At 36.6% G+C, this 27,481-nt stretch overlaps 3 protein-coding genes across 3 annotated transcripts in view; 2 read left to right on the top strand and 1 right to left on the bottom strand.

Moving 5' to 3' along the window:
• The window catches only part of LOC755518 (thioredoxin reductase 1, cytoplasmic), a 37,569-nt gene extending 30,647 nt beyond the window's left edge, over window positions 1–6,922 (top strand). The window contains exons 13-16 of the mRNA XM_031000453.1: window positions 977–1,084; window positions 1,776–1,871; window positions 2,511–2,645; window positions 3,097–6,922. Of these exons, the coding sequence (XP_030856313.1) occupies window positions 977–1,084; window positions 1,776–1,871; window positions 2,511–2,645; window positions 3,097–3,159 (402 nt within the window). The 3' untranslated portion in view covers window positions 3,160–6,922. The remainder of the gene's footprint in view (window positions 1–976; window positions 1,085–1,775; window positions 1,872–2,510; window positions 2,646–3,096) is intronic.
• Window positions 6,923–8,002: 1,080 nt separating this feature from the next.
• Window positions 8,003–19,206, bottom strand: LOC589849. The gene is made up of 13 exons (XM_030972451.1): window positions 18,995–19,206; window positions 17,953–18,165; window positions 17,213–17,341; window positions 16,379–16,533; window positions 15,698–15,791; window positions 14,530–14,762; window positions 14,155–14,244; window positions 13,518–13,617; window positions 12,537–12,813; window positions 11,792–11,901; window positions 11,153–11,257; window positions 10,379–10,509; window positions 8,003–9,881 (listed from the first exon to the last, which is right to left on the bottom strand). Exons 1-13 carry the CDS (start codon window positions 19,025–19,027, stop codon window positions 9,437–9,439), a joined length of 2,115 nt encoding a protein of 704 aa, XP_030828311.1. The 5' UTR covers window positions 19,028–19,206; the 3' UTR covers window positions 8,003–9,436.
• A 1,363-nt stretch (window positions 19,207–20,569) lies between these two features.
• LOC100889387 (heparan sulfate glucosamine 3-O-sulfotransferase 5) lies at window positions 20,570–26,872 on the top strand. The gene is made up of 2 exons (XM_003726719.3): window positions 20,570–20,828; window positions 23,070–26,872. The coding sequence occupies exon 2, from the start codon at window positions 23,191–23,193 to the stop codon at window positions 24,364–24,366; it is 1,176 nt and encodes a 391-aa protein (XP_003726767.2). The 5' UTR covers window positions 20,570–20,828; window positions 23,070–23,190; the 3' UTR covers window positions 24,367–26,872.
• Window positions 26,873–27,481: the final 609 nt, after the last annotated feature.

Here is a 27,481-nt window from a genome sequence, read left to right as displayed (position 1 = left end):
GTAATTCATTTAAAATAATTCATTTAAAATAATAATATCATAAAATAATAATATCATAAAATAATAATTCATAATAATTAATTTTACAGGGGGGCTTACACCCTACAAGCTCTGATTTTTAGTCGGCCCTCCTTCCCTTTCAATTTCATTTTTATTTTTTTAATGTATTGTATTTTGCAAATTGATCTATATGTATATAAATATGTGAATATGTTAAAATGTACCATCATTGTAAATATGAATGATTGAAAGAGGAAAAATAAATGGATTGAATTGAATTGAATTGAAAAATTTATTAAGACTATTCCATGTTTTTCCATGAAGAAGCATGCAATAGTTCCCGGAACTATCAAACAATTTTTAAGTACACGATGCGCAGATATTTATCTCCATTGGTACATGAAAGACTTAGTAATTGCAAGAAAGAATATTGACAGTAGACTTTCATCATAACAGATAGCATCCTTAATAAACTTTGTCCTTTTTTAATGACTCAATGACAAAGCTTTCCTTAAACAAGGGATGAGAGAAGCCAAGATTTTGTCAATGTGACAGAGAGAATATCATAAAATTTGCTTGTAATTGAGCCTTTTCTTCACACTGTCAATTTTTACATAAAAATGCACAAAATCAATTTGAAAAAGTCAGCAATTGTTTTCGGACTGACACAATACTGTGTAAGGGCTTTTGACCCGCATTCATGGCTTCAGCCCAAACTTGGTAGAAGAAGATGTGACAATACTTTTTGATAAGGCTGCTGCTCCGTCATCCGTGATAGCAGAGTTATAAATAAAGTATCATGAGACAGAGTATTAGTTACTCTTCGAGATGAAATATAATTAATCGTCGCAAAGGTAATAACTTTTAAATGGGAATCTTCTAAAGTTGGGTATACTTTTTTTAGGGTACGCACTATCTAGTTTACTTTTCATTGTGCCTTTCTCACTCTCTCTCTCCCTCTCTGTTCCCGATGCAGTGTGACTATGTGAATGTTCCTACCACAGTCTTCACTCCTCTTGAGTACGGAAGCTGCGGTCTCCCCGAGGAGGATGCGGTGGCAAAGTATGGAGAAGAGAACCTTGAAGTAAGAAGTATTTCAGTATCTTTTTAATAATAATCTGGATTTATATAGCGATTAATACAGAATACCGTCTCTAAGCGCTTTACAGATATTATTACGCCGGTCATCAGATTCGTTCACACGCAATGTGCACCATCTCCACTCCCTGGGGGAGTATTCCTACCATATGGTCACCAAGAGGGCTTAGGCAATTACCAACACAAATGCTTTTGTCATCCTACCGGGTCCCTATTTTTCTCTTGGGTATTGAGTGGCAAATGTAAATTAATGCCTTGCCAAAGGAAATTAGTGCCTTATCTGGGATCGAACCATGCAGTGTGTTGTTTAAAGAAAGATTTTTAAAATAATTTCTGTGAATTTTAAGTGAGGCAGGCATTCAGTAAGAAAGTGGTTAATATTTTAGAAGATAAATCACTACAGATTTGTACTCCTTGAGTTGGCAGCATATTGGCATGATTTGTAATATATCGATATTGCATTGATTGAATTGTGATATTCATAATTCATTATTATCAGGAATCTTGCTGTCTATAAGAAAAGAAACTATTGTGATCATCTACTGCTTTTTGTAAATATTTCAATAAATAATTTTCTTGGTTATCTTTGTGCCGTAACAATTTTAGATGAATTTTTCGCCCTCTTTTGCTTATAAATGTTACAATAAAACTCTATAATTTGTCTGTTCTGTTCTCAGGTCTACCACACCTACTTCCAGCCTTTAGAATTCACTGTATCACACAGAGAAGTCAATGCTTGTTATGCTAAGATCATCTGTGACAAGACAGCCAATGTAAGTCACAATTAACAAACAAAATTGAAAATGGAGAGTGGAAGGAAAACACTCTTTAAAATATCGAGAGCAAATAAATGGAAGAGTGAATTTGGTTTTTCATGGATTTGTAGTATAAAGAAAAAAAGGAGACAATATAATGATCATTTATGATAATTTGGTACCGTGTGTTTTGTTTGTTGTCCGTAGAGGAAGTATATCATGTACTTTGGCATAATTTCAGCAACTTAAAGTAGTTAGACAAACCAAAGATGGTTTTGTTGGGTGACAAAAATACAATACATCCATGTTTTCCTTTATTAGAAGTAAAACTATAAAAAGTATTTTTGTTAGAAACCTTGCAAGTTGCGAATCCTTTTTTGACATACCAGGTATCTGATTAGAAACACTAATGGGTTTTCCTAAGAATTTTTTCTATGGCTTGAGAGATCTATATACAATTTTAGCTAATTTTAGATAATAATAGAAGGAAATATAATCTGTGGCAAAGTATTCTATAATTTCAATGTTTCAGTTTAAAAATTATTTACTATGATTAGAGATTTTTAGAGTTATTCCTCTCATGATGGTAAATACATCCTTTGTGTGCGTGTCAACTAATGTCTTCAAAAACAAGAAATGTTATTTTTTTCTTTGTAGGAGAAAGTAGTGGGATTCCATGTCCTTGGGCCAAACGCCGGTGAGATGACCCAAGGGTTTGCCGTAGCGATGAAGGCAGGGGCGACCAAAGAACACTTTGATTCAACCATCGGTATCCACCCTACATGCGGTGAGGTAAGTAAACCGATGACTGCAGTTGACCCTGCTTTGATAATGACCACCAGTATTTAAAGACTGCAATTTTTGTTTCTCATTAAAAAAATGTACATCATGTCCTTTGGCAAGACATTGATTTACATTTGCCACTATTGACCCAGGTGAAGTCGATGGGTAGCCAGTAGGAAGAAATTCCTTGCATGCTTTAGCGCCTTATCATGGTAGCTCAGCTACAGATGGGGTAATATGATACTTTGTATATATACAAGCATATACTAGTAGTAACTGTGCTACATATAGATGGGCATATATCAAACGGCAACATCCAGGAATAAGGTGTGTACTTTCAGGAGAGAGACACACTTTTCTAACTAAAAGAATACAGCAAACATCTTTGCTTCGGTATTGTGTAGTAAAAGTAGAAAATTCTGAATAACATATACTCTTTATTTTTGTTCTTCCCTCACAGCTCTTCACTTCAATACATATAACCAAACGCTCAGGTCTAGATATAACCCCTTCGGGCTGCTGAGGTTAAACCCTACCGCTCTAACGCCCTTCTGTCACTAAACTGATCTGCCTCCAACAGATAGCATGTAGGAGATATTCCCCTTTACAAGAAAACTTGACAACTGTGTGCACTGTTAATCATTTTGTATTAATCCGACATAGATCATTTCATAACTGTCCTTAAATCATTTGTTTGTAAATTAAGGTGAGTCGATCTTATTCTCATGAATATAGTTTGTGCTATGCTTGTAATATGCACTTTACAGATATGTAAAGATTTACTTGATCCTTTAGCAGTGAAGTTTAGATATTTTGTTTATATAGCATCCTAGTAATTTTCCTGTCTTCCTCATTGTGTAATAACCATGATTTGTCGAGAGACACATATAGAAACATATCTTTAAATTAAAAAAATTTAAATAAATCTTGAGCAATACCTAGTGCACACAGCAGTTAAGATTTAATTTCTTGGAGGTAGATTGGATCGATGATGGAAGGGTACGAGTGGTGGGGTTACTTCGCTTTTTTTCTTGAAACTCCCGTGAATTCTGGAGCTGCGGCTACGTTAATGCACAGCACTATGATGGACGACTTTGTAAACCCGCACTGCGGAGCGAAGTCGACTTGACGATCCAGTCATGGAGTTTCAACCCTTTTTTTTTATTGACATTGTAATCCAGCTATGACACAGCTCATTCATTTAAGCAAGTCTTAAGTTATTCTCTCTTTTACATATTTGTTTTTAATCAACCTTTATGAAGAAAAATGTAAATTTTATCATTCGGTGCCCACGGAAGTAGGATATAATGCGAGTTTGTACAGGGTTGAACATACAGTCAGTTCTTGTCTGGATGTCTGGATGTATTTCAATAAACTTACACGTAGGTATACCAACCAGGCTTTCAAACTGTTGACATATCCCCTGCAATGAACATTCAAGATTTGAAGCATTTGAATCCATGAAGAAATTTCAACCAGTCAAATGTATTTGTCGCCTTAACAATTTGGGTACCATGCGTTTCTTCGCCTCACTAACAATAAGACGTGTTATAGCTGGATTTCAGTGTCGGAGTATGATGTCATGTATTTTTAAGGACTCTTGAAAACTATGTTCTGTAGAATGATCTGTCAAAAATCATTATCAGACAAAAAAACAAAAAAAAACTGTTGATTTGAGATTGTGTACAAAAGATATTTGATGCTAGATATATCACTGTGTATTTCTGGGATCACCTACGTACCATATTGATATTATGTAAACTGGTAACACAATTACCTTTTTTAAACATGTTTTTCATATATATAGTTATCTATGATGTAATTGATGACATTTTGCTACAAATTTGGAGGGGAATGAGCTATAATGATAGATAATTCATAATTATCATTTTGACACTTTATCTTCAGGTATCATTTAGTGGTCTAATATAATGAGGTATGTTTTGATTTAGTGAAATTTGAATGTATTACAAATTCGTTCTGTAATTTGCAGAAGTGGAATATGAAAAATATATAGATATATATATATATTTTGTGTTACTCAATAATGCTGTCATTAGTTTCTGATATCAATTAATACATTTGAAAGTTGAATGTAGATTATTTTCGATGGGCAGCCTTTTTTTGTTATACCCTGTATAAAAAGTGTTTAGAAGAAAAAAGATGATTGTGTTGCTTGTTTATCATTTATAGTATCATGTTTTCTGTAGAGAAATTCACTATGGATATTTACATTTTGGCTCAAGAATTTGATACTTATGAATTTTATGATTGAAGCAAGCATATAAATGCTGGAGTATAAAGTATAATCTTTTAACAAAAGTATTATTATTTTATAAATAGGATACTTTGAAGCAACAAGTAGATCCAAAATACCTTCATTTTCTTGTTAGGACATCTTTTGTGGTATATCTGCAGCTATCTTCATCTGAAAAATTTCTGTAGAAAATAGGCCCATTCTGTATTCTATCGAATACAGTGTTAAAGCTAATCTCGAGTTCTAGTAATGAATTTTTTGGACGAAATGGCTAAATATAAGTATGAATCATGCAATAGGTTTAGGTGGATTGTTTAGACAGCAAAATACTAACACTGCCTAGAAATTACATTCGCTACAAATGACAACTTGTATTTGCACTTACGTGGAACCAACATGTTGCACTTGCATTTGAAACTAATTTGATTTTCTTTTCTTGCGTTATTTATTAATCTGCTATGACATATTTTCTACCAGAGCCGTTTAATAGGCAGATTATTATTACGGTAGTGGTTAAAGTGCTAGTTCTGTTTTGTTTTAAGAGAAATTATTCTCCATCATTACCGGAACTCATGATGACCTTTGACCTATTTGATCTAGGCAGTGTAAATAAATCATAAGATGTGGATTATTTTTGTTGATTTTAGTGCTGTGAGTATAGGGACAGGAATGAGGAGTTAAATCACGTGCCTGTCTTTAAATATGTGTGTGTGACATTTAATCTAGAGAAATAAAGAAACCTTGCGAATACACGTCTATCGACCAAGTATTAGCGAATTAGCGAATATCCCTGAATGACATTCTATTTTCTCAATTTTGATTGTGAATCGAGCAAATATTTGCAAGATAAAAAGAGTTGTACATACTGATGAGATAAAATGAACATTTTTTGTTGAAATGACAATATGGGTATTTCCCCTCTCCCAACCGCCAACTAAAAGTAAGAACCCTCAGTAACAAGACAAAATTGATGGATTAATATCAGTTGGGCATGGATGGTTACCAATTCTCTAAGACTGTCGTTTTCATGAAATAAACCATTTTGATTAAGAAGAGGACAAATGATCATGTCTTCTTTCCCTTTTTTTTTTAAAACAAAAATGAATACTCCTGAATATGAATGATGTGAAAATGAATAATGAATTTATCGTTGATGAAAGGTTATATTTTAAATTTCAGATTTTATAGAATGGTATAGCAAATCTGGGTTTTATTTTAGTGTCCTTCATTAAAACCAGTGTTTTGTAAAAGAAATAGAGAAAATATGTATTTGTGGTTATTCTTTATTTATGGATTTTGCATTGTGATTATTTGGGCTCTCAAACTTAGTATGTGAGTTTCTAGCTGAGCCATGTAGGTGGTAGCCTTTTGCATTATTTAAATATAATTTTAAATGTCTGACATAATGATTGGGTATCTTCCTGGATATTTAATCGAAGATCAACTTTGAATCCTAGCCCAACCTTTCTTGTGTATGCCTTTCCACAAGGCATTGCATCAATGGTTGTTTCTCTCTATCCAGGTGTAGTAAGTCTGCACAAATTCATTTATTGCTGTGTATAGATAGGCTAATCAAAATCGCTTTCTATCTCAACAAAATATGTTGTGTTTCCTTAAACCATGTATATATTTGATTTATCCATTGAACTGAAGACTTTTGTCTTGGCCTTTCTATAAAAAGACTGTATAATACATCAAGGTTATGTTATATCTGTGTTCAACTGTCAATAGAAATGATCATTGGTTAGAATCACAGATACTGCATATGACTAATTTATTTTGTAACATGTACAATAATTTGATCACATTTTGTATCTATCATTTCAATTTAGTGTAATTTAGTTTAATTATGAGTAGGGCATCTTCGGAATCTGAGAATTTCTTTGCTTTTTTCTACACACCCATATGAGGGTAATTTGATGTGTATTTTGTGAGAAAAAACAAATTGGAAATTCTCTTAAAAATTCTTTCTAGAGTTTTGAATGGTGATGCTGGAAACTAATAATAAAGTTATTACTATGTACAATAATCCTTCCTTTATCTTGGTTTCCTAATTTGTGTGATGTTTGTCAGATGTATGAACGGTGGTAATTTTGCCCATCCCAACTATTTTTTCTTGTCTAATAACAGTAATATTATAGTATTAATGACTGCTTTGAGAGAAATAGTTGTTTTTATACGCTCAAGGGAAGGTTAGAATTGTGCTATTACCCGAGGCGTGCCGAGGGCAATAGCCCAATTGTAACCTTCCCGAGAGCATATAAAAGCAACTATTTCTCGAATATTAAAGCAGTCATTAATACTTTTATATGCCGAAAAAAAAGAAAAAAAAGAAAAAAACTTTTGTTGAAGATGGGATTCGATCTCTTGCGTACAAAAGGTGATGTAATTGATGTCAGCACCTTAAACCGCTCGGCCAGCGCGCTCTGTCACCATACATAGCAGTTTTCTCTAATATATACATTAAAATGGATTGAAAACGGCTTCGCCGCTGCTCCGTTAAACGGGCCCTTTTACTTTTGCAATACATAATGGCACGAACTTAGATCAAGATCTATCGGCAGATGTTGTTTTTTTTTTTTTTGGAAGTTTATTTTCGTCTTCATGTCAACAATGCAAGATAAAATTGTCGGTAAGATCGATCAAGATTCAATTGTATTGAAATTACCGACCAATTCTTCGCACACATACGGTATCCTTGATCGCTCAGACCATTTTTTTAACATGTAAACCTATGGGGTAACCATGGAGACTGACCTATTTTCCCAATAACCATGGTTATTGGGATTTTGAACTGTTTTTTAACCATGGTTACCGGGAATTTTCGGGAACAGTTAAAGTTTATGAATGCAATTTCGACCAATCAGATTGCTGGATTACTTAAGTGAGGTATATATAAATTATTTTATATCCTTGGTTTAAACAAGGTTCACTATAAGCAAGGTTGATCCTGAGGAGTTTGTTTTAACAAGGTTCCATAGTCTTGGCAAAAGTCATGCTCAACCCTTCTGTAATTAAGATCATCGTAAAACCATTGATTATCCATGTCTAGATAATTTATGCCTGAATGTGGACAAGGGAATGCACATGAAGTCTACATCAAATTTAAATGAAATGAGATTTTATTAATTTATTCTATATATACTCAAATTTCAAAATTTAGTACAAAGTATGATACAAAATGTAGTTGGACGGAAAATAGGTCAATCAAGGCTTGAAGAAAGACATGGTGATATAACAATCAGGACACACAAAGAGGTATAAAAATAGCTGGGAGAAACCTTTTAGTATTACATTCTACGTATAAGAAAGTTGTGATAACACCAGGATTATGTTCTGTAAAACCAGGTCTGGTAAGCTTTGTTTAGTGCATAGAGAAAAACTGTTGAAACCAAATAGCCTCACAGTTTAATGCCTCTTTCCCTAACTCTATCGCAATTTCTTCTTAAATCTAATCAAATTCTGATTATGTCAGATGTTAATGGGTACCCAGAGTTGCTTTTTTCATTGACATTTAAGAATAAACGAGTATGGTATCTACAGCATATACACACCTGAAAGACATGATTCCATCGTTAAATATAAAGATTTCAAGATATTTACAGCTCTATTATTTCATTGAGATTTACAGACAGCACATTTGATTTCATAAAACTCTGTATAGAATTTTATTACATTACAAAACACACCACAAAACTAACACTTATTTACACATGTAAAAAACATGAAATAAATCGACCATATTTCAATCAATTTTGTAATTTTCATTCAGTAAAAATTTTCTGACGGCCAGGATAGCATTTGATAGATTTTGAATTCAAAAGATTTTCGGAATTATACATTCCAAGTTTTTGTTGATGTTCTTGATTCTATTCTGCATTATAAATCCTAATATATTTTTATTATAATATCAAGACTTTCAAGGTTGATATTGTTTTCAGGAATGAATGAAATCACATGGTTCAATAAAAGTACTCTTTAAATGTACCTTTCTACATAAAAGTGAGACAAAACTATGTTACATAAACAGCACACATTACACACACAACGCTATACATTTTAGTTTGATAGTCATCTCATACATACACGATTTCTTGATGTCAAGACAAAAAAATTGCCTAGGATAGATGTTTCAATCAGTGACAAAGGTGTTCATGTTTTCCATTGCTTGAGTTGATATAAATTCAAATTGTTCATTGAATTTTAATAGAAGGAGGAAAATTAAGCCACAATATGTGCATATTTCTGAATCTTGCTGTTGGTGAAACTTAAAAGTAAGGCACAGCAATTTTATCTTCGATAGGCAGATACAAAGACCACAATAAATTAGTTATTACAAAAAATATGTGAAGGAAATGAATCACCTATTGATCTGTATGCAGGTTAATACAAACACATCTACATTGACAAAAAGAAGATTAATGATTTGTTCTCGGAAAATTGAATCGATGCCCTAGTTTGATCTCAGCAAGAGAGTCTTTCAGAGTTATATCTGTGGCATTCTTAATTACATAGTATGTAATGACAGAGCTTGTGCAGACACCTATTTCTTTTCCTTATGGCGAGCTCTCAGTGATCCCGCAGAACCGGGCATATCATCGACCCCACCCATCGCCCCGCCCTTCTGCAGCGAGCTCGCGGAACCCAGCGCCATCTTCCTCTCCTCCTCACTGGCCCACGAGGGCACCGTCACCTTCCGCACATCCATGTCTTCCTCGTTGTACGCCGGAGCGGGAGACGCCAACGCTGCCTTTCTCTCCTCGGGGCTGGCCCAGTTGAGGGCCGTCACCTTGCGTACGTCCATGCTGGACCCGCTGTGGTCCGATGACGTAGTGGCCTGCTCCATCCTGTTGATCACGTTGTCAGGGTAGGTGGGGTCCTGGAAGATGGCTATACCCTGATCAGCCATGTTCCAAGCATCGCGGTCTCCGCTGTTATCACGCATCAAGACCAGGATCTCATCCAGCTGAAGGTCTTTCACTTTCAGTCTGTGGGTAGCAATCAACAAATACAGTTTACATAACAAAAGCTTCTATTCTACAAACAATACAGACAAAGAGTTTGAAAGCAAAGATTGAAAACAACCAGACCATGGGATAATTGTGCAAGTCATAAGGCATGTATTTTAATGCAGCACCAGTTGGTCATCTTCTCTCATTGCAAAGCTCATTATACCTTGGCTATTACAGATAACACTTAGGAAGACTGATATCATGCACAACTAACCATCAAAACAATGCCTTTTTAAATCCGGTTGTAGTTGCACTGTAAGGTTTGTCGTAGCCTTGATGAAGAAATCAAAATAAACCAATATCCCTCAGTCTTTAATGGCATAAATTACAGCATCAAAAAGTAAAATGTTTAAAAAGGGGAAAAATATGATATTCTACATTCAATACACAGAAACAGTTCTAGAATACTTGTTGAAAATATATCATTGTATGTAGACTTCTTTCAACGGATGCATTCAGAAATTTCAACTTACGCTAAGTTTCTCTCTTCTGTAGCAGACATGATGATCTTGGTGACAACCTTCTGTAGCGTTGGTTCCTTGGTTTGTACAAACTGAGTCAGTGTGTTGGTTAGACTCTCTTGAGAGAGCAGATTATCACAAGACTAAAGAGGGAAAAAGAGGAGTTTATATGGCATGCTTACAAATAGAATTTTGAATACTCATTACATAATTCGGATCATTTCCAATATTTGTTACAAAAGGGTTTGAAATTCAGGGATGCCAGTTAGAATTGATCAGAGGGCCTGAAAATTACCTAAAATCAGCTATTTTGTACACAAAAAAGCCTAAACTACATAGTGTGATATTATCTCGCCAGGGCCTGAATTCAGGATATTGCCTGAAAACTGGCATCCCTGGAAATTGTCCACCTTTTTGTATTCTTCTATATGTTAGCTTACTGTCATTTATAGTTAATGGTAGACAATTTGTTTCAAAACTGCATATAATAAGGGTTGCGATATAAAATGGAGAATCTCAAACTAACACTAATGTTACATGAATGAAAAGTCACCAAGACAGTGATCATGCTACATTTTCATATTCGGGAGGATGATCGAAGCTTCAATTCAATGCTTTCAGCCTTGAAATGGCATAACAAATACAGATACGCATGTACCTCATAAACATGTTACATTCCTTGATTTCCTTGTGCAGGCCAATTGATTTTTAAATCTAATCTTCGATCTCTTTGATGGTAATTTTCAACAACAACAAAAATACAATCTGGTGACCATTGAAACTCACCTCAACGTTCTCAGCAAAGTAGAGTAGGATCTTGCCTGCCAGGAGGTAGATACCAGCGTCCAAGCTGTTGCTGGTAATGTTCAACAGATTCGGCAACAGATCCTCCTGCAATCCAATTAAAAAATTATACATATTAGTTTTTAAAATGTCAGTAAAAATAGTGGTATAATCACACCCGAGTGGCAACAACTTGACTACCCCCCCCCCCCCCCCCCTGCTGAAGATAACTTAAATTGTCAAACACACCTACACACACTTTACGGCAGTCAAATTTGCTTACAGGTTTGTTCTAAACACACGAAACATCATTTCAAACTCCTTGCATTAAAATTTAACACAAAAATCTTTAACTAATGAATCACAACTGTACCATTAATTTCCCCTAATAAAGAGAAGATGATATTGATCCAATTAAAAATATAAATACAAGGATAAAATGTTTTACATGATGAATGCATTAACTTTCAAATCAAGTTGTTTTATATAGCAAACAATACCTAACTGGTGCCTGTTGGTACCAGATCCCCTTTTTCTTATTTAATTGAGAGCTGATTTGATGAGATAACCACCTCTCAGTGACCTTGCAGGGAGGTCTAATCCCCCGGCCAAACTAGTGCAGACAGGCTTAAAATAACTGACCTGTTCCAGAATGACTTCAGAGCTCTCTATAGCGATGAGTTCCAAGGTCTGGAGAGCGAGACGCAGAGTCTCATTATCTTGGCTGGTACACAGTGACACAAGGGCACCAGCTGGTGGGAAAAGCAGAAGAGCAGCAACGAGATTTAAAGGGGGTGCAACATGGCAAATACTGGTTAACGCCATCTACGGCTTCTTCTGGACAACTGCACGTAAACAAATGAACTTGATTAACGGTCTCCTCACGCTACGGTTTTGCGTATGTTGCACGTGCGTGAATACTGCGGTCGCGTCAGGCCACGGGTAAGACACGTAGTCTCGTCATGCTACACCCCCTTTAAAGTTAGATCTATCAAGTAGGGTAGAAAGATGGGATGAGTTGAATGACATGATGAAGAAGTTTTTTTGTCTGTTTAGAAACTCAAATCCTTGACAGTACCGCAACAACTTTTCATAACAAATGAGAGTAATTGTTGTTGACAAGTGTATTTGAGACAGATAGTCATCAAAGTCAAGACTTAATCTCAGTATTAGCATCGGTTTCCTTTGAAACAAATATACACAAAACTTATAAATATATGAAAGAACTGATACTGATACTGAATCACAAAGAAACCCTGTACAATACTTTGCTATTGATGTTGGCTCTGGATTTTATCCCTTCAGAAAATATGAATCGACTGAAAACCAACTAAAATGAATTTGGTAAACCAACAAAGTTCAAATATGTTCAGAATTTTTGACTTACTTGGAGTGATCATGCTAGCCATCTGGCTTCTTATCTCTGCACTAAAGGCCAGGTCCAAGAAGATCCCGGCCACATATCGCCTGGTCGTATCGGATCCAGTCCTAGCTGCATGGGCCAGGTCCTCCAGGCCACGGTCTGAGATCACAGCATGCTTGTTGTCTTCCGAGTCTGAGACGATGTAGGATAGAGCGGTGATCGCTTCTTGGACCAGACGAGTGTTGCGTGAATGGAGGAGGGTGGTGAGAGTTCGTATGCCACCACTCTCTACAAATTGGTCCTGTGGTAAAGGGAAGAAGATATATGTTCAATATTTTTCCAAAACATATATATTTGTTCAATTTACTTCAATTTAATAGTAGTTTATTCCCTACGTTATTCCAAACCCTACCCTCATGCCCCCCCCCCCCCACCTTATTAAAAACAACAACTACACACTAACAAAACTACTTACAGTACATTTAGGATACATGATAAATTTGGAAATGATATATTCTTGAAAAGGAAGCTGTCCAAGTGTCCAAGGAGCTATAATATTGCCTCTACATAGCAAATATGAAGAGTTTAATTCCAAAAGGAGCTAAATCCATTTTTGTAACTTCAGAGAGAAAAGGAAATTGTTTGCCAGATTTTGTACGGGCATCTATGGAAAAGTAATATTAGAAGGTGCATTTTTTCATAATTGCTCCAAAATTTTAGGTACCGGTAAATAATTTTGTTAAAAGACGGGTATTTAAGTGCACAATGTTCTGGTATCAATAACTAAATTTCATTAAAAGCAGATTTAGCTCCTTTTGTAATTAAGCTCTTCATATACAGACATATCATTGGGTTTAGTTTCGCCCTGCAGTCAAACATAAGATAACAGACAAGAAGTTTATCTACACTAGCTAATGGCCCTTTTTTTTTTACTAAACTAAAGCAACCCCATCTTTTAGACAGTGTTGACTTGGTTACATAAGTGTAAGTTGAGATGTTTCTTACCTGGATAGCAGGGACAATAAGAAGCTCAGCCAAGGCCTCGGTGGCATACTCCTGAATGGCTTCATCGGATGACAATCCAAGCGTGATCAGAACCTCTAACCTGCAGTGACAGAGATGGAGACATTTCATTCATTCATTAACTATCTTGATATTGTAGACACTAATAATGAAGTAAAAGTAATAGTAATGGTATTGTAAGTAATATAGTCCTTTGGAGAGGACTTAAAGCCGTCTGTCTCCTGGTTGCTTACTTACAAGTAGACAACATGCTTTCTTAGCAGTCATGTAAAACAATCATCAAACAAACAAAATTAGTACATCTATGTCCTCATGCAATTAAAAGAAAGATATAGCCTTTCAAATTCAAATGTACTGTTTGACCACTTGCTAATTCCATTTTAGTTTTACAGTATCACTATATCCCACAGTGGTTGAATTCCTTCAAGTATTGATTTAAGCACCATTCAACACTTTTGTTATGCTAAACATGCAAGAGACCACCCTTACTTTTCAGTATTCCAAAAAGAAGTATTCAAAAAAAATTGATCTGTTTTTTTTTTCCATCAACATACACGGTCCTGATTCATAATACCCGGTGTTTATTACTTTCTAGCTTCAATTAGAAATGAGTTCTTACCCTCCTTCTGCCACAATCCTGAACTTGCTATCATCTCCGGCTGTGGCGAGTGTTGCCAATTCAAAGGCAGCCTGCCGCTGCTCCTTCAACCTGGGATCAACAAATAATAAGTGTCCGCAAAATCAGACGTTTGGTTTTAGGTACAACACAGGAGCTGGAGATTGCACAGGAAATAATGTGGTCACTAATTCACAATAACCAAATAAATAAACAAATAAAAAAAAAATTAATAAAAAAAAAAAGTCAAATATTTTTTTCTGAAGATAGGTACGGTACATGAAAAGTTTTTTTGTTGTAAAGGTGTTGATATCCCATCCTGCAAAAAAAACACACACTAATCTCAGATTTCATGATAAAGTAGCAAGGCTAACTAACCTTCCATTCTTGGCAATCTCGATGACCTTCTCAACATCACGGCTGATGACGAGCTCCTTCTCCAGGTAGTCGCCGACCTCGAAGCGGAAGTTGTAGAAGAGGGACCATCCTGCCGACCAGATCCCAAACATGTAGATGATGTGGAGACCGTAGAAGACCAGAGAATAGATGATGTTCACATACAGGAGACTGCATGTATCATCGTCGTCATCGATCGGAGTGCAGTCAAAGTTCTGATAGGAAGTTGGAGATTGAAAAATAAATAAAAGATTTGCGAATACAGTATAGGCTCATCAATAAGACTTATGCTTAAAGGTGATACAAAGTTTTGGGAAATTTTGAAAATAGGCAGGATAGTAATTCTTTACAATTTTGATATATTTGGATGCCCCTGTGGATGTATTATAACCACTAAAAAATTTTGCCCCTGAAACATTTTTACTTTCGAGAAAAATTGAATATAAAAATTTACTGGTGCTCCCGGTAAATGTTGATAAATTTCAAATAGCGCTTACGGCCATACAATGGTAGCTGCGACCATGAAAATCTCAGAATATGTAGTTGTGATATGTCATTTCCAAACAGGAATAGCCGATTGGTCAATTTTAATCAAGAAACATTGTTTTATGGCTTAATTAATATCTTGACCTTGAGAGGGAGCTATACAACATAAAGAGTTTATTATTTACAATTTCATAACTTAAGACTTGATTTCAACCGCGACAATGATCACTGAATATTGTAGGATCGCATATGCTTCCAATATGTTTATTTGAACCAAATTCATGACCCCATACCAAAACTTTGTATTACCTTTAAAAGTTTCTCACCATGCAAATGATGTTCTGTATTACTATTGCCTGCTCAGAGCCAGAAGGGCATTAACTCTGCGTTACAGTATGAGTTAACACCATTCTTCCTCCACACAGATGAGATGATACTCGCCATATTCTGTTAAAACATGGTGTCCACTAAATGACAAAGCAGCAGAAATGTACTTGGCTCACTGTCTCGATTTATTTTATAAAATTTTAATGATTAAATTCTATTTTCTGACCAATCATACTGCACAATTGTCAAGCTTCCTGACTTTCTTGATAAATGTATTCCTGACCCATACGGTCCTTGGTGAGGGACAGTTTAGACTCATATCCAACTATATACTTACCAGGACAGATAGAAGTGAAAGAATGGCCAACGCTACAGAGGCTCCCCAGTTTAACATCGTCAGCACATTGAAGATTGCTATGAAGTATCTGGGCCTGGAAATGCAAACATAGAACTCAAATAAGCTAGGGTAATAATTTCCAAAGCTCTTTGGAAGCGCATAGGGACGTTGTAATGTGATATGCGCTATGTATCTGACAATTAAAATGTCACATTTTTTTGTTTGCAGCTGTAACTATACAAAAAATTGATTATCCATATCATTGAGATGGACAAAAATAAACAACACATTATTTTGTAAAAACAAGAATAGATCAAGCTGTCTGCTGACAACCAGAAGGGTATTAAAAAAAAATTGACACAGAGCCAACGACCTTCAGACTCTCAACAGATAGTATAGACTTCAAAATCACACCAAATACAGAATCATTTATGTAAATTCTCCATTTTCTATCAAACAAAAAGAAGGCAAAAGTACTCTGAATTTATACACACGATGTTAAAAGTGAAGTGCTGTTTGATCTGGGGCCCGTTCCACAAAGCCTTTTTCCAATTATAAACAGACAAAAATCAGTGACAAATCTGCTGATAACCAATCGGAAGCAAGGATTTCAGTAGCTTATAACAAAAACTGTCAATTGCCACTGATGACATGTTTTGTGAAACAGGTCCTGGGTCTTACCAGAGACTGGAGGGTCCAACGAAGCCAGCTTTATGCGAGTATGACGGACATTGGATCAGACCATAGAGGGCGATCACTCCCGTCCATAGCGCAGAATACCAGTAGGTCGTGAAGAATGCAAAAAGGACAAATAACCAGTTTATGTAGATAGAGGCCTGGAATGAAAATAGAATTACATTTTAATTTTTAATCTATAGACAGATACAACAAAAACTAATGATGGAAAATACACTTGAAAGAACACACGCATAGAAAGAGCAACTAGTTGTTTCATGTCTTCATACAGTGGTGCAGGAATAGAGCTATCTCAGCTACACAGCTGAGACAGAGCAAAAGATTCCTTAATAAAATGACTCAGTAACATTGCCTCAGATTCTGAAACAAAATCCTGGATTTAGCTCATGCTGCAATCATAATCCCATGACTTTTACAAGACGATCGCCTGTCTGATTATCGAGATATTTATGTTTGCATGGAAATCGAAATTAATTTTTCATTTTCCTAATGGTTTTTTATAACAGTACAGTCTATTGGGGAATATGAGTATAGTAAAAGCGGTCACTCAAAGAATATTAATTTTCTAAGCACTTCATGACCATTTTGAAGTGCAATTTTTTAAGGGCTTCAATATTACACCATATCACAGACACTGATAACACGGAGGGCCATGTAGCTCAGATTTAACATTGTTAAAAGCTGCCTTTAAAGGGCATTAAATTTCTGAATTCCTCGTTCCTCAGATAGGATGAAAAGACAGAAAAACCTTTGGTATCCCGGACCTCCAGTAAGTTCCCCAGAGGCTATATCTTAAATTTTAATGTCAATGTATCATACCCTGAAATCACCCAACATTGTCTCTCTCCACTTAAGCATAGCAACCTCGTGAATAAGACTAGTCTTGATCTCTTCAGTCTGTCCAGCTCCCAAGTCATGTCTGCCTTTGGTTCTCATATTAACAAAGGACTGAAAACAAAAGATAAAAGCATATGCACATCAAAAATATATCAACGAAATATGACATTTGTCTTCTTGTTTGTATCAATATCAAGTAGGAGGACAGTGCTTCCTTCAATTAAAATCATGATCATTGCCTCAAGGGTATTTTATATAAATCAGTCTCTTTTAAAGCTGGTTTAAAATACAGTGTACATGTAATAGATGCCACAAGTAAGGTCAAGACATGAATTAAGAAAAGAAAGGAAAGAAAAGAATACATTTTTCTGTTATTTAACTATATAAGCCTTGTCTTATATCTGAATTGAACATGAATATTAAAGTCCAATCTTCTTCTCTTTCCTAAAAAGTGCAGACTTCATAAAAAATGGAGATTAACGCACTGTGGGTTCATGCATGCACAGTTAATGGGATGTTTCTTCTTCTTCTGTTGAAGTACAGGCCACCATGCTGTTAGTGTATCTTCGTACTTTGAGGTTGTGCAGATATATGTACAGTGCTGTGGAAGATCTAATTTATGTGCGGTTAAAAAGTAGCTTGTCTGCATGCTAGACGGTGCCCTCCGCTCAATGTCGCATTGCAAGAACATCATCTCAACTATAATAGAAACTGGCACTCACTTCTTGTCTCTTGGCCATAGGAACCATCTTCAGGATGCACCTGTCTGCGATGCGGTAATCATCCAGCGTGTAGGCATCCCTCAGATACTGTCCTTTGAAGCGGATCCTGAACTGATGATCTTCCCGACCCATCACATACAGGATGTGCAGAAGCTTGGCTCTGATGCGAGCCAGGGTATCTAGTGCACTGCATTGCAACACGAATGTGTGCACCTGTGACGAGCAATGATGACAATTTTACATTGGCTATTTATTGAGATGTAATTAGCTGTCCATGTGATGTGGGATTGAAAATATTGTTTGAAGAGGTAACACTACATTATGGAATAAACTGCCAGAATCTCTAGTCACTGCACGTAACATAGATAATTCAAAGACTGGTTTAGTTTATAAACACGGGCTTGCCAAACAATTTTATGTAACCTGACATCCAAGCATTTTGCAATCTGTTTAAGTCGCAAAATGTCAATTTAACTTATATTTTGGAAAACGACCGGGAGATCTACAAGATTACCTCACTCCCGTATATCAGCTGATGATGATGATGAACAGAGGTTGAGAATTGTTGGTGTCTTTGACTTAGATAGGACTCGATGTGGATTAGTAATGGGTAATGAAATTTTAAGATGTTTTCATAAGAAGTAATACATCATTATAATGAATCATTCTCTAGCCATTTCTTAGTTATATTTATACTATTCTAAACGTGAATAATGAAGAAGGTTCCCAATTCCTATATCCTGCTTCATTCATGAACTTGATGAAACACTCTTACTCTTAGCAAAATTTAAACATGATAAAGTGTTTTGCATGATGCTATACCACTTGACAACGAATGCATATGAAAACAAGTCAGCGACAATACTATCATTTCACAGTTTAATCATTGTTCATGCATTTGCAAGAGGTCCACTGCAGCGGCACCGAGTCGCAGCGCGCACCAAGCGCCCAGGCCCAGAGCCGGAGCCGCCCGGCCGCGGCGAAGTTCAGCTCTCTTTCATCTCGCATCTCGTGAGCCAAATCGACACAAACAAAAACTCACCACAAAAGCACTGCTCTCGACGTAAAGAAGCATCTTTCTCCGTTAAAATGTAATGCATAAGTGGCTAAAATGACTGAACATAACGGTCACTGTAATATCATACACTAGATGCGCAAAAAAGTCTGAAAACTTCTTGATGAAACTTCTCATGAACGTTTTCCACCATTTTCCCCGTATCCGAGTCAATCAATTATGCAAATGAGCGTCTTCATGACGTCATTGGTCCCAAGGAAACAACAATGTCGTTCGCAGATATTTCCGGGTGTCAAAATCTCAAATCGGTGTGTTTGTCATTTCGTACATGATCTATTATGTTGTTTACCTTTTTTTAATCTCATCGTAAATCTTTCTCTTTTTTTTTTTGAAGAATTATATGCGCTGTTTAAGAATAGTCGTACGATAATGCTCGAATCAGAGGTTTTAGATTGGGGGAGGGGGGCATGATGGGAATTAATTAGTTTATCATTCGTCATTACAAATAGAAATAAAAGTACATTGAAGGGAATTTCCTGATGTTTCTTCTATTTTTATTATGCCTTTCTTACCTGCATATAGATATAGGCGCTGGAAGCGGTTCATGTGTTGCCGGTGGATATGGGGGGGGGGGGAGGGGGGAGGGGGGTGTGTGTGCAAGCAGATTCGCTATAGAGTACATGAAGAGCAATTTCTCAGAAGGAATGAAATAATCTTATTTGTCGCAACCTCGTAGTTGGTAACGCCAGTACGTGGCGGATCCAGGGGGGCCGCCCCCCCCCCCCGGGGGGAAAAACGTGATTTTTACCTTTTTGGGGAGATGGGCCCCAAGGGGAGGGGTGCAGATTTTAAAATTTTCGAAGGCCCCCCCTCCCAAAAAAAAAAAATGTGCTCACTATCCCCCCCCCCCCCCCCCCCCCCCCCCCCCCCCCCCACTGAGCGAATTTTCGGCCGGCGCGATTTTCAAATTTTCGGGAGCAAAAAAAAAAAAGTGGGCCCCCTCCCCTAAGAAATCCTGGATCCGCGAAAATATATGTTTTTACATACCATTTACAGCTCTTAACCCCACGGCTTCGAGCCTCTGACATTTTTGCTCCCGACAATAATTGCTCCGGGCGTTATTTCTTAACAAAATTAATATACACTAGCGTGTCCGGGGGCGGCTTTTTAGGCCGACCCCCCCCCCCCCCCCAACCACCTCCTCACGCACAGATTCGGGCGCCCCCACCCTTTTAAGGGCATTATAATTACGCCTAGACATTGTAATTTGAATTTGTGCAGGAAACTAATGCTTGTTGAATTGAATAGAATATAATGATACATATCGTCCATATATATATATATATATATATATATATATATATATATATACATATATATGAATAAAATCGATATAGAAATAACAATCATATAGAGTTGTAGACAAATAAAACAAAAATATGGATGCGGGTATAACTGGACAAAAATGGCCCTGAAAATAAGAACTTATTTTGTTACATATAGGCTAGTAAGAGAGTTTGTATAATGCTTTTATTATGCATGCCAAAATAAGAGCAAAATAATGATCTGTTCACTATTACACCTCTTGGCCGGTGATCATTGTCACGAAATGTAATGCATATTATAAATTTGATGCATAGTATGAAAAGAAACCAGACAGAGACTTGGAAGCAGACTACTTGAAACACGACCTCGACCGACCAGGGATCGAGTTTGGAGGTCAAGATTGGGAAACGGTATTCACACTCCCAGAAATACAGACCGATATGTCATACATATACCGCACCATGCACCGCTAACACTGCGCTCTGTGAACTGCATGCATGCAGCAAAACATACGGAAACCATTATCCTCAATATGGTAAGTACTACATGTTTGTGTCAATATCAGCTATCGCATGTAATGATTTCTTGCCATTCAGGCATTCACCCATCCACCCACTGAATGTTCCACACGTCGACTGTGGAGGAGAAAAGAGTTAGAACACGGCATGATTTTAGCCATTGTTTACCAGTTAGACTATTATACTTGCATGGTTATTGATTTTCATATCGCGAATTTCCTTTATCAATAAATTAATATCATTATCAGATTTATTACTGGCGCGTATATGCCTACATCTATGTCTAGATAACTGACTCGGTCACTGATTGTGTACTGTGATTGTGGATGAAATCAATTTAGAGTCGAATAATCTTGCATGATGAGCTGAGCGATATACCATGTAGGTTCCTATTATGTACAGCCAAGATGCATATAGTGTACTTGAATATTCTAGGTATACTGGCATTGTTATCACGTAGCTTTGTGTGGTAAACCATATTCCCCCTTATATTGTTATACCTGCTCCCATGGAATTGTGATATCTGACCCCATTTAGGTCACCGGAAAAGAAAAGAAAAACTCCGAAATGTATACAAAAGGAACCTGTTTATTTAGGGGAGGTTCGTGTTACAGCTTTCTCATTCCTTTTTAGGCGAGGGGTGGGGTGTTTGTTGAGATATATAATTGAAGATCGGAAACCTAAATGACATGTTGTAGACCACGAACTCATAAGTCATAACCATCAGACCATGAATATGCCATCTGTCTCATTTTCGACTTCAATGATTCGACTTCAATACAATATCTTCCTGTGTATAACTATGGATGGCATTGACTGTATAACGTAACATGTTGTCTATTTTCTACTTAACATTATCTGAATTTGTTGATGATACTTGAACAGATATATCTATTCTTAACTGAATAAATGGTGACACGATCGAAAGCTTTATATAGCTCATGCAGCAGCATTATTTTACTGGGGAGGTTTTTGTTGGCACATTAATTATATACATACTTCATAGAGTTCAAGCCCTGTCTGCAAATGTTGTGGTTAGTTTTTATCCGGAGTTGTTATTCAAAAATACTGTCTCAGTGACAAATAACATGCCGATATATTGTACTCACAAAATTTGGACAATAGTGTAAGAATTTTTCGTTTGAAAAAAATAATTATTCAATAAAGCATTTCTCAGTGTGGTCGATGGATTATTCACAATAGTAATTCTCTTGAACTCGGTATATTTGCATGCAACTGAATAACACATAGTTCTCAGTTCGTGAATCGTTTTTTATCTTTCTCGGTGCAATTCTTCTAAAATTTAATTATGTGATCAGAAGTATTTCCACTCGATCGCTTTGCTCGCTCGCATAATATATAAACAGTAACGTTGATATTTTGGTAAGAGATGACATTTAGCGGAATTGTACCTATCATGCCAGTAGGGCGGTGTTATGGGTGGGGGGGGGGGGGTAATAGTAAAATTGTTAAGGCATCCATGTAACGCGCTTTATTGTTTTCAATATTTTTTGTAAATAATAGGGTCACATCTCATGGATGGAATAATATTTGCGGAAGTAACGTGGCAAATCACTACAGTTTCAGTCTCAGTTTCAAAACGCTCTAAAAATTATAATTATGTAAGTAATTGTTTTCCTGTGAGAAATCATTGTTGGGCAAAATAGAAATGAGTAGGTGCGTCGCTCCGACTCGCTCGCGCATTTTGAAAAGAGGGGGGGGGGGTTCAGATCGGAAAATCCAAAAAAGTTTACCATCAAGTAAACGGACGCTCACTTTAAAAAAAAAAACGAACTTGTGAAAGAGGATGAAGTATATAGATCTTAAATTTGACAATTATTTCTTGAGGGTCCCACCCTCCCACATACCCACCCCACCCCCTGTATCAATGGCCACATGGGCGAGTGAAGATTTGTTGTCTTAAAATACTTGATTAACATATTCGAGATCAATCATAATTATTCTTGTTAATTATTTTTGTCATTCGTACTTTTGTTACTTTTTGCGCATTTTCATTATTTACCATCATCATAATTATAAATATAAACTGTTGCAAATACAGCGTAACCGACCCAGGCGCTTCCAGTGTTACCATCCTCGGCCACTAACTTAATAACATGATCGTCATCATTTTCACCATTACCATCACTACAATAATCAGTATCATCGTCAAAATTTATGTTTAAAATCAAAACGAAGAGAGGATACTTTCCTTACACTTATCATATCTATTTTATGTTTGTTTGTATTTTTATCAGAATCGCGTCTCATCTCATCGATGGAGTAATACTTTTCGTAAGTAACGTGGTGAATCGCATCAGTCTCAGACCAGTAGCCTAACTATACCCTGATGAATGGACATGTAGTGATCCAAACGACATGTCGTCCCGACTATACTTCTTTGCCGTCTGCTTCGGTTGTCTCATTCTAGCGGCTATCATCAGCTTCACGAGAATTTACGCCGTCATCTGCAACAAAAGTGAATCCATACTCAACTACCGAGGAAAGTCGCTTGCCTTGAAGACGCCACAAAGGCACTACTCTCAAGAAGGCGGGTCTTTGCACGGAGGCAAATGTCATACGATCTCTTCAGATTGGGTTCAGCATCTGAAATCCAGCAAGGAATTAGATTCACTTGGATGCAAGCAGAAATTACCGAAGGTCCTCATCATCGGCGCGAGGACGTCAGGTACGCGGACTCTCAATAGGATCCTAGGGTTCCATCCGCAGCTGGCGACAGCAGCATACGAAGTAAAATTCTTCGATAAGAACTACCATCGTGGATCGGAATGGTACAGAAGTCAAATGCCTTTCAGCACACCCGACCAGATCACGTTAGAGTCGACAGAAGGTTACATGTATCATCGAAATGCTTCTTTGAGGGTTTCAAAGACACTTGGAGATGACATCAAAGTCATCATCATGTTGCGTGATCCTGTAGCGAGGTCCATCTCTGACTATCTCCTGACCCGGCACAGGATTTACGACTCCAAAATGACTTCCGCGCACTACAAGCGAGTCTTCAAGGAATCGCGATCGCTAGACCGTCTGCTCGTCAGCGGTAAAGGTAAGCACGGTAGACGAGGTTCAACCAAGATGTCTTACACCATAGAAGATACCTTCGAGAAAACAGTCCTGAAAAACCCTGATCTTGTATCTCATAAAAACATATTCATTGCTGACAGTCTTTACGTGTACTACTTGCGGAGTTGGGTCAAGAAGTTTACGCCTAACCACATCCTGGAAGTCAACGCCGAAAAATTTGCGAGAAAGCCAGGTGAAACCCTGGCTAAAGTCGAGGAATTTCTCGGTGTGAGACCATTCTTCCGACCGGATTACTTCAAGTTTAATATGAACACCAGTACATTCTGTCTTCAAAAACCACAATCAATTTGCATGCCTCGACTGCCTGTGGAATACCCAGTGATAAGCGAGGATGCCATATCAAAACTTCGAGGACATTTTGAAAATAGCTGCCGCTATCTATTCTTACTTCTTAAACATTACTCAGAACTGATTGGAGATATTCCCCTCAACTACCATCCAATTGAATGACCGGGTATAAACAAACAATAGATGGGACGATATGGCTAGAACATGAAATGTGTATATTTGGCTGTAAATAATCTTCTAAACATATTTATTCTACCCGTGATGTATAACGTCTACTGTCTACATGCCTATACATTGCCAGTTTTCTTTTGCATCGTGATAAGTTGCAAGAAATATCGATAGTCATCTTGATAATATTTTCACATGCATTGGGATTTTATGTTTCCCTAATCGTACAACAATTTTGATAAGAAGAAAATGTACCTGGTTGGGTACGGGTGGGGTAATCCCTTTGACAGCTCACTCAGTATACTGGGATTGGTACTTAAACGGAACTCGTATGTCGATATATTTTCACTCTTATTTATTTTTTGAAATGCACACATGTATTCACAATCCTTTTACTCAGCGAATTCACCAATTCATGTCAAGTATCTAAGCGCATTTTCCTTCAGGCAAAACTAACGGTGCTACAAATAAAATTTCGGCGGTAAATAGATGTAACTTGTTATTCAATGCAAAAGGAATAACATACCCTTGTGAATAAGAAGAGTAGATATTGCAAAATAAAATTAACGGGTTCACTTTAGCGAGGTGACCAAGAGTTTCTCCTACAGGGTGCTACAAAGTAATACAATATTATTTTGTTATTACTTGTACTCAGATGCAAAGCGATTATTAAATGAATAGACGATTACAAAATGTAAACCTCGCACGGACGTTGCGAAATGTATATTGCTGGTTCTTTCGCGTGGAAACCAATTTCCTTATGGATTAGTTTACTTCCGTTTATAGCGATGTTATAAATCATGTTATGTTATAAATGATTTTTGGTTGCACCGAAACCGTTCTGTGATTCTCGTCTTCTTGACAACAATAATTTATGGGAGTCTGAACTTATGAAGTCTTATTGATCACACTTTTGTTTCCATGACATCCTCAAAAGCCACCATTGTTAACTATAATTGTTTTTTTTATTTATTATAGTGCTATTTTGACTTATGTGGAAGTGTTTGAAATGAGGGGTGTCGAACACATACGGGTGACGAACATAGGCTGACGGGACTACAAAGGGATGTCGGGACATTGAGGCGAATTGTAGCCTGTGATCGCATTTTGCTGTACCTGCATCGAACGAATGGAACAATATCCCCGCAATGCTTCCCCAGACCAATTTAAGAAATTATCGACAAAATTGTCACACCAATTGTTAAGACATTCCTATTAATTTGTACTTATTTTAAGTGTATTGTATGTATTGTCTATTTTGTTAACGCTGTGATATAGCTGTACTATGTAGATCGTACTAAGTGCTAGTTATTATTATTATTATTGTTACTATTATTATTATTATTATTATTATTATTATTATTATTATTATTATTATCATTATAATTACTTTCGTTATACACATGATTTATTATTGGGACACAAGCGTTTAGGAACGTAGGTGTGTCTGAAAATTATTCGGAATGTCGGATCTGACGGATCATAGAGCTAGAGGTGTTGAAACATGGGCGTTACGCGGTAAAGGGGCGTTTTAACCCAGATGCGTTAAAATTTGTAGTATTGAAACATGTAGAGATGGGAAAAGGGGGTATCAATTCATACTAGGAATGGCACGGAACATAAAAGATGTAGAAATATAAGGTGTCTGTACATAAGGTGTTGGAACGTCATTATAAAGTGTATGAACATAAGGGTATTTGGAAAAAGGGTATATCGGAACAAAATGATGCTGTGAGATATATATATATGAGACATATATATACATATATATATATATATATAGGTGTTGCCATTGGTGGTGGTCAATATTTGATAAATTCTATGTTACTGATTCATTCGCGATAGTTTAGGTACATCAATTATGGAGATGAAGTGTTGATTACTTGGCTATCTTATACCCTTCAAAAATATTTGGGTCAAGTTTTAATCCATTCGATTATTGCTTCACACGCCCGGATTTGAAGACCGAGGTGGAGCCAACAATGTATTGTATACCCCTTAGTTAGTGAGACATTTACATGGTTCAAACTTTGAACTTAATTTTGCTCAGTTCGGACTACAAGCAATGATACTTTACAGAGGACAAACGTTATCTGAAATGTATTTATCATTCTAATATCTTCGTAAAATAAGATGTGTCAAAGTGTCATGTTTTGAGGGGGGCGTGAGCACAAATTTTCGGTCAAAATTTCTAAACTTTATAGTTTTGATTGCTAAACTTCACAACTAGGATGATGTAGACCTGAAATGGAATGCGTATAGTAAGTATGTTGTAGTAAAGGAATGATTCAAATGCGTTTCTTTCTAATGTGTGTTTGATATGATTTGTTTTGTTTTTGTTTTTGATATACATCCGTTGTTCCGGCATTGTTCGTGCCCTTCTGATGGGCACATGACGCAATATTCTTCCTTCAATCTCATGAAATTTGTGCATTTGAAATATGTTCATTTTCTTTTGTTTCATTAAAGTGAAATCAATTTCGTGCCATGTTCACTTGTAGAATAGATCTACGTGTCATTCTTTTGAGAGAAAGAGAAAGAGAGAGAGAGAGAGAGAGAGAGAGAGAGAGAGAGAGAGAGGAAAAAGGGGGGTGTAATTCGGCTGATACAAGAGATATACTATCGAGAGAAAGAGATTGTGGAGAGGAGAGGCTGAGAGAAAGAGAGAGAGAGAGAGAGAGAGATAGAGAGAGGGGGAGATGGGATGTGATAAAGAGTAGAAAGAGAGGAAAGAGAATTAGTGACTAGTACAGACATACAAACAAATAAATGAAAGTGTATATCCTATGTTTGTTATTTTTATTCATTGGTTTAGTAAAAGTGGTTCAGGAAATTACAATTAGGACGAGATGTACGAAATCCCCGCTAATACGTCCTGATTGAGATTCTGTTTATCAAAATAATGAATAATAAATAAAATAAAATCGTCGGGCACCTTGAGCCTGCAGAAAAAGACATTAAAACGGATCTGACTTTGAGTGAAGTGAGAACCTTCGCGGTTTCAAAAGTCAAATAATTGCACATGCACATTCTATGAAAATCGGCGGTTGATTCTTTTGAGACACCATGCACACTATGAAACAATCAAGAAAAACAATTATAAAGATAT

This window comes from Strongylocentrotus purpuratus, unplaced genomic scaffold (genome assembly GCF_000002235.5).
Source record: "Strongylocentrotus purpuratus isolate Spur 01 unplaced genomic scaffold, Spur_5.0 spur5_scaffold_6, whole genome shotgun sequence".
Taxonomy (NCBI): Eukaryota; Metazoa; Echinodermata; class Echinoidea; order Camarodonta; family Strongylocentrotidae; genus Strongylocentrotus; species Strongylocentrotus purpuratus.
The sequence above is the reverse complement of the archived record's forward strand: the minus strand, read 5'-3'. Positions and strand labels throughout refer to the sequence as shown.

What these genes read in the sequence shown, in the direction of transcription:
- LOC589849 (XM_030972451.1), bottom strand. Translation starts at nt 19,027, where the DNA reads ATGCTTCTTTACGTCGAGAGCAGTGCTTTTGTG. An exon ending in CAATGTTGGGTGATTTCAGG is followed by an intron (nt 16,534 to 17,212) that starts GTATGATACATT and finishes TTTTCATTCCAG; the next exon opens with GCCTCTATCTACATAAACTG. An exon ending in CTGAAGTCATTCTGGAACAG is followed by an intron (nt 11,258 to 11,791) that starts GTCAGTTATTTT and finishes ATTGGATTGCAG; the next exon opens with GAGGATCTGTTGCCGAATCT.
- LOC100889387 (XM_003726719.3), top strand. Translation starts at nt 23,191, where the DNA reads ATGTCGTCCCGACTATACTTCTTTGCCGTCTGCTTCGGTTGTCTCATT.